We start from the raw sequence: 12,137 nt of genomic DNA, 5'->3' as shown, positions 1-12,137 counted from the left end.
TTTTGTTTCCCCAGTTCTGTAATAGGTATTACGTTTAAGGGCTTCAAAAATAAAAAGGCACTGAGAGGCACGACATGAAAAGTCTCGCCCCGGCCGTGTCCCCATCGGGCCTCTGGCCGCCCGCTACCCCCTCTCCCGGCCTGGCTCTGAGCAGTGGCTGTCACTCGGCCTCCTGCTCGCTCCCTCACCACAAGGTCACAGCAAACACCCCACCCCCTCCCCCAGACCTGAGGCACTTCCTGCCCTGCTCCCTGGGAGGCCAAACCCTGCGCTCCTGTCTGCACGTGGCTGCCCCAGGCCGTGGGAACGCCAGCCTCCCCCCTCCCCCCTCCCCTGCCCTGCCCTGCACACCGCTGGGGGGCGGGAGGGAGGGGAGTGGAGGAGAGTGACGCTGAGCCCCCAGGGCCCTGGATAAATCTGAACCCTAAATGGCAGCCACCCCACAGATTGTCTCTCGAGGGGACTCGTGCTCCCTGTGATCCCTAGGCATGGACCGGGCCAGGGGTCCTGTTGGACAGAGGGGAAACTGAGGCCCGTGGAAGCTGCCTGGCTTGTCTGGGCAGATGGGGGCGCTGGAACAAGGAAAGGGGAAGTGAGCCAGGCCCCAGACAGCAGCCGCTGATGGCTTGTGGGGTCTGCTGGGCCCAGGGAGCACCCAAGCTCTGCAGAGCTGGCGGTGATGTCCTCAGCCTTCTGGGTTCCCCCTGGGTGGGGGGGACTTGGTTGGCCCCAGGCTGGTTCCCCAGGTACAGTGGAGTGGACACTGAAAGGGGACAGGGGACAGGAGCAAGCCCAGGGAGCACGCCCCCACCCAGGTTGTTCCACTTCCTTCTGCTCATGACATGCACTCTCGCGTCTGCCCCGTCTTCACCCACTTGGACCCAAACAACTGAGGTCTAAGCCTCCTGAGGCCCCCCAGGTGGCCTGGGTCAGGGCCAGGTGTACTGAGGGCACCTGAGGTCAATTGGAGGACCTGGAAACCATCCCCAGAGAATGTGACCCGCCTGGGGGCTGCGGGAGTGTGTCTGTCGGGGTAGGGGGATGGGGATGCCAGGCTCAGGCAGGGGAACAGAAACTCAGCTACCCTAAAGGGGGTGTCAGTGTGGCTTCCTGCCTCCCTGGGGTCCTGAGCCCCGTGACGCCTGGGGCTGGCCGGAGCACCCCCACGCAGCCCAGATGCGGCCAGCTCCAGGGTCCGGGTCAGAGGTCAGCCCACCTCCAGGCCCAGAGGGAGGAAGGCTGTTCAACTCCAGGTGGCCCCACAGATCGGCCTGCGGGCAGCCCTGGCCTCTGACTCGGAAACTCCAGGACCCAGTGCCAGCTGCGCCACTAAGCAGCTGGGTGACCTTAGTGAAGTCACTTCCCCTCTCTGGGCTTCAGTCCCATCATTTGCAAAATAAATGACAAATAGATGTCATCCCCTGTGCCCTCTCTGCTTGAATGGTCGTGACTTCCTGGAGCACTGTGCTGAGGAGGATTCCGAAGTTGCATTTTGGCTCACTGGAAAGGAGTGCTGGGATTGATTGGTGATGGCTGCCATGGGTGCTGGATGGGCAGTGGTACCATGCATGTCATATACTTGCCATCCCTGCTTCCTTGTCTCTGGGGGGACCTTCGGCATTAGAATCACTGTTTCTAAGGACGCCAGGCCCCCTCTGAGGAGACCACGGAGCTGGTGGACCAGTTTCTCATTTGGCTTAACCCCTCCATTCGGCACTTACTGAGAACCCGCTTACACGGAGTTCCAGGGCCACAGGGCTGGGCCAGACGTGGCTTCAGAGGCTGACAGTCTGGGGGGACAGACAGGAGTGGAACCACACAGCTAGGATGCAAGACAGAACGTGTCTGTGTCGGCAAAAAAGATCCCACAGTCCCTGGGGAATTAAAGGAGTGGATGTGAACTCGCTTGAGGTAGGTCAGAAAAGTCCTTAGAGGGGGCCGGCATGGTGGCATAGTGGTTAAGTTTGTGTGCTCTGCTTCTGTGGCCCAGGGTTTGTGGGTTTGGATCCCAGGCGCAGACCTACATGCCGCTTACCGACCATGCTGTGGAGGCATCCCACATGCAAAATAGAGGAAGATTGGCACGCATGTTAACTCAGGGCCACTCTTCCTCACCAAAAAGGAAGAAAGAAAGAAAAGTCCTCATGAAGACAGTGACCTTTGAACCTGTCTTCAAAGGGCAGGTGTGAATTGGGAATAGACAGTATGCAGTATGGGCAGGCAGAGGGAACAGTGCAGCAAAGGTCCTCAGGCAGGAAAGGGCAGGGAACAGTGTGAGGAACAGCAAGTAGGAAGATCTCCCCACATTATCTCATCGTGCCTGTGAACACCGCCTCCCAGCAGAGCAGGTACGAGGCATCTGTTTGCTCTTCCTTGGTGGGAAGGAGAGCCCAACACCTCGTTCCTCTTTCCCAGACTGATCCTGGGGAGACTTCTTTCTGTGAGGGCCTCCTGCCTCAGCCTCTGAGCCATGGTGAGAGAGCGTGCCTAAGAGCACAGACTGGGGAGTCTGACAGCCTGGGCTCAAATCCAGGCTCCACCACCTCCTAGCAAGTTACTTCCCCTCTCTGTGCCTCAGTTTCCCTCTCTACAGAATGGGCTACCACAGACTTGTTGGGAGCACCAGATGAGGGAATGAAGCAGTACAGCGGACTGTGGGGCCCCGTGAGCGCTTGGAACCACTGACCCCCCAGGGCGCCCCGCATCGGCACGTTCACAGGGCCAGGCCCCGAGCTTGCTCACGGGAGAGTGAGTGTTGGCCGAGCCCCTCCGGGGACCGGGGCTGCAGAGGGTGTGTCTCTGGGACGTTGGCCTCAAGGCTCGCTTCACACGGGCGGGCGGAGGCCGCACGGGGACAATGGGCCGAGCGCACGCGAGTCACCTGCTTGGCACGTCCCCGCGGAATCCAGCCTCCACCTGCTGTGTGTGATGTGCAGTGTGGACGCGGAGGGCCGGGGAGGGCTCTCTGAGGAGGTGGCCCTGCGGCAGAGACCTGAGTGACATCAGTCTCTGGGGGGGAAGCCCGAGGGCAGAGCGCACAGCGCGTGCGCAGGCCTCGGAAGGAGCCGCGCTGGGCGTGCTGGAGCAATGGCAGCCGTGTCTGGAGCAGGGAGCTGGCAGGGCGGGAGATGAGGACAGAGGCAGCAGGGCCTGGTCATGCCTGAGACTTTACCATATCAGGTTGTGACTGGTTCTGTGACAAAAATATTAAGTAAGCTAAGGGCAAAGACAGAGGCTTCTCTGAAGTCGAGTGGTGGGGAAGGTGTCTGATCAGGTGACAAGGTGTGAGGATATGTGGGGAAGAGCATTCTGGGAGTAGGCTCAGCAGGTGCAAAGGCCCCGGGGTGGGAATGTGCCTGGCGTGTTTGAGGAACAGCAGGGAGACCCGGTGCGGGGGGCCTGGGGTGGAGTGGGTGAGGGGTGAGCACAGGGGAAATGGGGTTCAAGGGGGAGGTGCTGGCTGTGTCATGAAGGTCGATTTTACTCTGAGCCAGTGGGGGCCACGGGGGACGGAGGGCAGAGGAGGAACAGGATCTGATGCGGAGTAGGAAAGGCAGCTTGGCAGCAAGACCCAGCCCTGTCCTCGGGCAGCCAGGCCTGGCTTGGTCAGAGCAGGCTCCAGGGGGCCTGAAGGATTCCCCAGTGCTCTGCTGGGCTGGGCCCGGGAGGGCGGAGCAGAGAGGGAAGGCCAGCCCCCTTCCGGGAGGCCTGCGGGCAGCGGTCTCTTGTCCAGGGCAGGAGGCTGTTCTCACTGACAGGAGGAAACAGCGCGCCCCACATCAAAAGGGGGCCGGGTGGCTCCCACGCTCGGGCGTCGTGGGAACCCTGCTCCCCCGGGTTCTCGTGGGGGCCTGCAGATTGACGGAGGCTGCAGGCCGCCTGGGGACCGTCCCCCAGCTCGCCGGGGGGTAAATAAGAAACAGCCCCACCCTCATGCCCCACGCACAGCCTGCTTCCCAGGAGCAAGAGCGGCTTTGGGACCCGGGGCTCTGTGGCTTTTCAGGGCTGCCAGAAATTGTGGGCCACCGAGATCTAAAAGCTCCCCTTTCTGGAGCCCCCCCCCCACCTAGCTCCCAGGTCAGAGGCTTAGCAAGACCAGGCCAGAAGCTGGGCCAGACTCTGGGCACTATTAGACCTAGGGTAGCAACTGCCCCCACTGAGGGGTGGAGGCTGCCCAGAGAGCTGCTGAGGGTTTTGCTTGGCTTGAGAGAGCAGTGATGGATTAGTGATGTCTGCTGCAGGTAGGAGACAAGAAGTGGGGGCAGGCATGCTAACTGTTTATCCTTCCGCCCATATTACGGACAGCCCTGGAGAGAAGGAGGGATGTTTTCTCCTGAGACAGAAGGGAAGGAAGGGGGTGGGGGAGACCTAGGTGTGTTGGGGACCTTAGAGTGTCTACGCTAGAAGTGTTTCAAAGGGTGAGGAAGAGGTCCGTGTCTCTGTGCCGTCCGTAAGAGTATGGGGAGGGATGATATTAGGTGGTGATGCCCCAGGAAGGTTCCGGAGGATTATGCAGACCCCCAGAAGGGTCAGATGGATACACAGCCCTCGTCTCTTGGGTCCCAGATGCTAGAAGGAGAAAATCGGGACACCTGCACTCTCACCCAGACTATGAGCTTTACATGTTTCAATTCATTGAATGTCACATGATGGGGAACCATTACAGGTGGGGAAACTGAGGCACAGCACCTTCCCCTCACACCTCAACTGACCAGGCCCTGGGCGCCCTGCGGGACCTGCCCCCACCATGGCACCTCACTCAGGAGCTGTGTTCAGTGACTCCAGGTCACCGAGTGTTCAGTGACCCTTTGTCCACTCCAGACACCCCTGTCCCCTCAGGGGGTCCAGGAGGAGCTCCCTGGCCACCTCGTGTCCACCTGTGTGGCTGAGCAGCCAGAGTGGAGGGGGTGTGTGCAGTGCATGTGACTCTGCAAAGTGTGGGCCTCCCAGGCTGAGCGTGTGTGGTCAGTGTGGGGGTGTGGGTCCACGTGCATCCACGTGCGTCCCCATGTGTGGGTCGCAGGGACCCTTTGTGGGCTGCAGTGCATTCCCCAGAGTTTGCTCTCTGCTTTCCATGGCGAAGTGCGTCTGGGGACGGGTGGCTCTGGCCGGGCTGCCCCGCCCCCCGGGAGCTGGCTTCTCTGTCCAATTGAGTGTCCTTGCAGTGTGCATGTGTGTGTCTCTGTGTGTGGCCTGTTCCTGGAGTGTGTGTACACATTCGTTCTGCAGAAGTGTGTCTGAATCTGCGTGTTCATGGGGGATGCATCCCTGAGGCTTGTTGTGTCTCTCTTTGTGTCTATGTGGTCGTGGTAGGTGTCCCTGGTGGGGGGGGTGTTTGTATGTTTGCATGCAAATGTGTGTGGCGTGTTCCCCGAGTATGTGTGTCTGTGTCTTGTGTGTGTGTGCCTGTGTGTGCGTGTATCTGTTGTGTGTTCCCGGGAGGGTCGTGTGTCTGTGTGTCCCTGTGTGTATCTGTGTCTGTGGACCTGTGCGTGTGCTGTGTTCCCCACGTAGATGTGTGCTTGTATACAGAGCGCATGTTCCCCCGGGGGGAGCTGTTTCAGCCCCACCCAAGTGGCCACGTGTACCATTTGCTGGAAGCTGCTTCCCAGCCAGCTCCCTGGTGCTGACTGCACCTGCCAGGGCAGGTGACCACATGGCATTGGCGGGGCTCGGACCTCAGCTGGCGGGGAAGAAGCTGGACACCTTCCCCAGCTGCCCCCGTCCCCACCCCTCCTGCCCGCCTCGTGGCACCTCCCTCAGGCCCCCAGGCTGCCCGCTGGCTTTCAGAGCACGACTTCTCAACATCAGAACACACCCATCCAGGGTTCCGTGCCCATCAACACTGAGACACCACTTCCCCTCCCCAGCGAACCCTGAGGCCGTGGGCCCCGGGCAGGCACACGGCCCAGGTCAGAGCAGGCTTTCTCAGTCAGCCCTCCAACAACCCCATAGGTGAGGCATCGTTATCCCCATCTTACCGATAAGGAGATTGAGGGTCATAGGGGTTAAGTGACCTGCCCATGCTTGTCACTGCAATACTTTGCTGGTTTCCTCTCCAGGAGGGAGAGAATCTACACCCTATTTAGTGGGCTGAGGTGCAGACAGGAGAAATTACTCAGCCAGGATTACACGGCGACGGCGATGACTGGGACGATGCCGGTTAATGCCATTCGTGTCTTTTTTGGTACCAGAAATTGTGCTTGGCCCTTAACAGACAGAATTTCATTGACTTGTCACAGCAAACATAAGGAGGGTGCCATCTTATCCCCATTTCACAGATGGGGAAACAGGCTTACAAGAGGTGTGGCGATGTGCTGTGTGTCGCCTGGCTGGTTAGTGGTTGAGCTGAGATATGAAAGCAGCTCTCACTGATTCCAAAAGCCAGAGCTCTTTGGGGGGAAGGGCAAAGAGGGGAAGCAGGCTACATTTTCCCAGGAACTCTTCATTTGAAGAGGGGACAATGCCTTAGGCACAGGAACTGACGTCAGTAGATATTCCAGAGGGGAAAAAATGTTCATCATCAAATGTCTTTGTAAAACCTGAATTTGCCATTGCTAATCATAGTTCCTTATGCAGGACTTATCAGAGCCTTTAATATGCTCGTGTATGTTGTGAATTTCAAAAAGGGAGACAGTAAAGTGTATACTAACTTATCTGACCCTGTAATCCTTCTTTCCTAGAACATTTTGTGGAGATTAGTGCACCGTATAGCAGACTTTGAGAGATACTAGAATGGCTAAATCATTAATAGTTGGGTTTCAGGTACAGTAGCCCATGAAAGGGAGCTGTTGGAACCCAAGCGCCCTCCCTAGGGAGGAGGCCGGCTTGGAGTGGAAAGAATCAGTACCAAGGCTAGGGACCCATTCCGTTATAACAGGGCCAGAGGTCCTGGTCACACCCCACCGCATAATAGAAGGATGTCAGAGTCAGGATGGAGTTCCCTGGTGGTCATTCTAGGTGACTGGGGCAGGCCCAGAGGGGTCAGAGCATGCCCGGGAGCCAGAGCCAGAATGCAAACCAGGGTCCCTGGGTCTTCTGGTGTGGGGTGGGGTCCAGCTGCGGCCTCTTCTCCTCTCCCCTCAGGGTCCCGGCGCTCCCGGTGAAGAACTTGAATGGAACTGGGCCGGTCCACCCGGCCCTGGCAGGTGAGGTCTGGCCCAGGGCGGGAAGGAAGGGGCGCCCATGAGGGGGCCGCTGCACCTGTCGTCCCGTGACTCCGCCCCTCGCCGGCTGGTGGGCGGGGCCGGAGAAGGCCCTCCCCTTGGTCTCAGCCTGGGGCAGGGCTGAGTGGGCGGGGCCCACAGAAGGCCCTCCTATTGGCCTCAGCCTGGGTGGGGCGGGGCTGAGTGGGCGGGGCCTGGGGGCGCTCCACCACTCACCTTAAGGCCCCAGGGTTCCCAGCGAGACCAGGTGGGCGGGGCTGGGGAGAGGACCTACGCGTCCGCCCAATGACGGGAGGGCCAAAGCGCGGGGTGGGTGTGGCCTTGCTGGGCCCGCCCCCTGACCGCCCCACCCCGCCCCCGCCCCCAGGGATGACCGGCATCCTGCTGTGCGCGGCCGGCCTGCCCGTGTGCCTGACGCGGGCCCCCAAGCCCATCCTGCACCCGCCGCCCGTGAGCAAGAGCGACGTCAAGCCCGTGCCCGGCGTGCCCGGGGTGTGCCGCAAGACCAAGAAGCATCTCAAGAGGAGTATGCCCTCCACGCCCCAGATGTAACCCCTAACCCTCGGCCGCCACCCGGACCCCCCCAACTCCAGTTTTTTCTTAGGACTTAGATCCCACCTGCATCGCCTGAGCCCAGCTCCCGATACCCTGATCCCGTCCGCCACCAGCTCCCGTTACGTCTGACCTCCAGCAGCCCTGACATCATGGGCCTCCTGCCAGCCCCTGAGCTTCTGACCTCACCCCTCTGACCCCTGACCCCGTCCACCACCAACTCCTGCTACCTCTGACCTCCAGCAACCCCTGACATCATGGGCCTCCTGCCAGGCCCTCAGCTTCTGACCCCTGACTCTGTCCATTACCAACTCCTGCTACCTCTGACCTCCAGCAACCCCTGACATCATGGTCCTCCTGCCAGCCCCTCAGCTTCTGACCCCACCCCTCTGACCCCTGACCCCATCCTGAGCCAAGCCTTCAGGGGTAGACTCCGGGGACCCTCAAGCCCACTGCACTGTGTTGTTGCAGGTAAGAACCCTGAGGATGTGGTTCGGAGATACATGCAGAAGGTGAAGAACCCGCCCGATGAGGTGAGCCCCCAGGGGTCCTGGCAGCGGCCTCGCCCCTCCCCCCTGGCTGCCTGGCCTCCGCCCTCCAGGACATGAAAGCCTGGGTCTGTGTGTCACAGCCTCTTCTCCCGGGGTGTGGGGTTGCCTTTTCACTTTTTTGACTGAGTCTTTTGATAAATGCCGAAATGCTGAAGTTTGATAGAATCACATTTATCAATCTTGTAATGATGGGCACTTTTTGCATCTTATTTTTAGCCATATTTTCCACCACACGTGTGTCAGTTTTCCTTTTGAGGGAGAAGCCTGTAAGCCCTCAGAGGGGCGTGAGGGAGCCTCTGCCTCCGTGTGAACTCAGTACCTGGGGGTCCTCTCCTTGGAGAGATGGGGGCCACAGAGCCGGGTGTGCTGCCGCCCCCTGTGGCCGGGACCCTGGCTCCTGCTGAGGGGCAGCGCTGGCCCGGGGTGTCCCACCCTCCCCAGTCCTCAGTGTCCCCTCCCTGCCCCCCAGGACTGCACCATCTGCATGGAGCGCCTGGTCACAGCTTCCGGCTACGAGGGCGTGCTCCGGCACAAGGGCGTGCGGCCCGAGCTGGTTGGCCGCCTGGGCCGCTGTGGCCACATGTACCACCTGCTGTGCCTCGTGGCCATGTACTCCAACGGCAACAAGGTGGGCTGGGCGGGGCAGTGGGTGGGGAGCAGGCAGGGGGGGCGGTGGGCCGGGACCCCTGGGGACCTCACCGCCAGCCCCACCCCCCCAGGATGGCAGCCTGCAGTGCCCCACCTGCAAGGCCATCTACGGGGAGAAGACAGGCACTCAGCCGCCCGGGAAGATGGAGTTCCACGTCATCCCCCACTCATTGCCCGGCTTCGCCGACACGCAGACCATCCGCATCGTCTATGACATCCCCACAGGCATCCAGGTGAGCCCCCTCGGACCCCTGACCCCACTGGCTCTGCCCCTCCGGAGCCCCCACCCCTGTCCCCAGTTCAAGCACCCACTGCCCCTCCCCACAGGGCCCTGAGCACCCCAACCCAGGCAAGAAGTTCACGGCAAGAGGCTTCCCACGCCACTGCTATCTGCCCAACAACGAGAAGGGCCGGAAGGTGGGTGCCACGAGGGTGCAGGGGTGGGGGGAGCGGGCCGGGGCCTGCGGTCCCCATCATCCCCAACCGCTGCTCTCAGATGCCTCCCCGCCCCAGCATTGACCATAAGCACCTGGTGTGTGCCCAGCCCTCACCTCATTTATGGGCCCACTGAGGTCAAGGTCTTGACCCTATTTTATGGATAAGGAAATGAAGCCTCAGAGAAGGCAGGTAACTTCAACAAGGTCACACAGCTAGTAGGTGGTGGAGCCTGGATTCGAACCCAAGCAGTCCAGATTGTTTGCTTGGTGATTTTCAAGAGAAGCCAGAAATTCAGATTCTCACAGAAATCTCCAGGTTTTTGAACATTGCCAACGAAGTCACAAGTGGCTATTTAAGCCATTGTGGGGTCCAAACCAACACCGCTGAGGGCCGTGAGTTTGAGATGCTTCCTTCCTTCATCCCAGAAGAAACAGGCCAGGGAAGGAAGCTGCCGGCTGGGCAGCCGCCGAGTGGCCGGGGAGCGGGGAGGCTGGGCGAGAGGGGCCCCAGGCACGAGGGCCGGGCCGCCCGTGACCTCGGCCGCCCTCCCGGTGCCCCGTCCCGCAGGTGCTGCGGCTGCTCATCACGGCTTGGGAGCGAAGGCTCATCTTCACCATCGGCACGTCCAACACCACGGGCGAGTCGGACACCGTGGTGTGGAACGAGATCCACCACAAAACCGAGTTTGGATCCAACCTCACGGGCCACGGCTACCCGGACGCTAGCTACCTAGACAACGTGCTGGCCGAGCTCACAGCCCAGGGTGTGTCGGAGGCCACCGCCAAGGCCTGAGGCCGCCCACCTTCCCTCCTGCTTTGTCCAGCGTACGCCTCCCTCCGCCGGGTGTGTCCTGGCGGCGCAGGGTCAGGGCTGGGGAGGAGTCTGCGGAAGGAGCCAGAAGCATTCCCAGGATTTGGCTGGTACCAGTTGGCATGATGGGAGGATGGCAGGCCGGCCGGCTCCGACCCCTAGCTCCCTGAGAGGGTGGCACAGAGGGGACTGGAAACCACGGCGCCCTCCCTCCCCCTCACACAAACACACGTGTCCTGTTGAACACATGCACGCACACCCACGTGCCTCTACTTACCCCCACACTGGGGGAAGAGACAGGAAGACCCCTGTGATACTCTGCGCGGATCGCGTCTGTGCCCCTGTCGCAGCTGCACAGGCTCGTCTGCAGCAGCAGGATTCAGGTCACGCACTCAGGGGCCTGCTGGGGCTCCCGGGGGGGAAGGGGCACTGGGGACGCTCAGCCTACCCCATCTCTGTCACCCATCCCTGCCAGCCACCAGTGGGCAGTGGTGGGCCCATGGGGTGGACACCTCCAGATGATTGAGCAGTTTTGCAAAGGGGCAGGCCCGAGAGAGGGGGCCTAGAGGTATCTTATTTTGTGCTTGTGTCTCTTCATCCTTCTGGGACCCTGACCTCCTCCTCGCCTCCCATCCCCTCGCCTTCTGTCCGTCCCAGACAAAGGCCCTGTGCTCCTTTCCTCCCGCTCCATTCCCGCCACCAAATCGCTTCCAACATCGAGACCCAAAGGCTGGAGCTTCTGGCTTCAGGAGCGAACGAGGAGGCCTGGCTTAGGCCGGCAGGTCCAGACTGCAGCTCGGACAGCAAACAGTCCATTTTCCGTTCCTTGGGATTGGGCAGTGGATGTGGTCTCGGCCAACCAGGGGCCTGTTGCCCAGGCAACGCACCAGCTCCGCCTCTGTTGATTGGCTGCCGCGGTGGACGACAGCCAAGGCTTAAGGGGACGCCAGCGACTGCTCTTTTGAAAACCTACCAATCCCACTGTGGGTGGAGAAATAAACGGTCTTTCTCCTCCTCATCCAGTCTTTTCCTGCCAAGACGCAGGGTGGGTCGCTCTGTTCCTGGGAGCCATCAGGGTGGGGGGCGGGGGGCTCCACCTCATCCGGGAGCCTGCCGCGAAATGACGGCCCCGGGACCACTGTCCCTCTCAGCCTTGGGCAGCTGCAGATGGACGGTCCCCATAATTCTCTTCTCCTGGGGCAGGCAGGGGGCGTGATGGTGGCGGAGGCAGACCCTCCTGATCCCCAAGAGGGCGGGGGCGGAAGTGCTGGCGCTCCCTAGCACAATTACTACGAGGAATGAACTCGGGCTGAAAGCCCCCGGATAATATGCAGAAGCTGGGCGACCCCATGATCGGCTCGTTGGCCTGAGAGCCCGGCCCCTGCCTCGGGGAGGAGGGCCAGGCTCTGTCTAGGGACAGAGGAGGACAGATCCCAGGATCTGCGACAGGCCGCGTGGGAGCCTCTGCAGCATCCCAGGATGCGGGGCGGATGTGGCGGACGCCGCGGCTCCAGGCGACCCCTGCTGGCCACCCGCGGGATAGCAACGTGCCTTTCCCGGTCCAGCCTGTCGCCAGCCAGGCGGGTTCAGTTTCTGTCCCACCCTCTGGTCACACAAAGCCGGAAACGAGGCCTTGGTGGCCCTTCCAGTTCTGCCAGTTGGGTGTTCCCAAACGCTTTACCTTCTGTGATTCAGTCTCAAACGAAGTCTCACCTCAAACGCGAATATGGAAAGTCGCCCAGCCCTGGGATCCTCAAACCTCACGTGCATCCACGTGGCCTGAGGAACTTGTTAAAACCCCTGATTCCCGCCCCCACCCACCCTCAGGTGCTGACTGAGTAGAGCTGGGGGGTGAGGGGTGCCTGGAATCTGCCTGTCTAGCAGACAGCCCCGGGGTAGGGGCCTTTGGAGCCCCATCTGAGAAACCCCTGCCTGGCTCCAGAGCCACCTCCATAGAACCCAGATTGACACC

The 12,137-nt window shown here is 60.9% G+C and overlaps 1 protein-coding gene across 1 annotated transcript in view; it reads left to right on the top strand.

Moving 5' to 3' along the window:
- DTX1 (deltex E3 ubiquitin ligase 1) overlaps positions 1–11,183 on the top strand; it is a 34,774-nt gene extending 23,591 nt beyond the window's left edge. Inside the window, exons 3-9 of the mRNA XM_070628832.1 lie at positions 7,087–7,148; positions 7,534–7,692; positions 8,190–8,251; positions 8,739–8,897; positions 8,989–9,150; positions 9,245–9,334; positions 9,923–11,183. Coding sequence (XP_070484933.1) covers positions 7,087–7,148; positions 7,534–7,692; positions 8,190–8,251; positions 8,739–8,897; positions 8,989–9,150; positions 9,245–9,334; positions 9,923–10,147 — 919 coding nt within the window. The 3' untranslated portion in view covers positions 10,148–11,183. The remainder of the gene's footprint in view (positions 1–7,086; positions 7,149–7,533; positions 7,693–8,189; positions 8,252–8,738; positions 8,898–8,988; positions 9,151–9,244; positions 9,335–9,922) is intronic.
- The last annotated feature ends 954 nt before the right edge of the window (positions 11,184–12,137 follow it).

The sequence above is a fragment of the Equus przewalskii genome, chromosome 7 (genome assembly GCF_037783145.1).
Source record: "Equus przewalskii isolate Varuska chromosome 7, EquPr2, whole genome shotgun sequence".
NCBI classification, from domain to species: Eukaryota; Metazoa; Chordata; class Mammalia; order Perissodactyla; family Equidae; genus Equus; species Equus przewalskii.
This window is presented reverse-complemented; position numbering and strand designations above follow the sequence as displayed.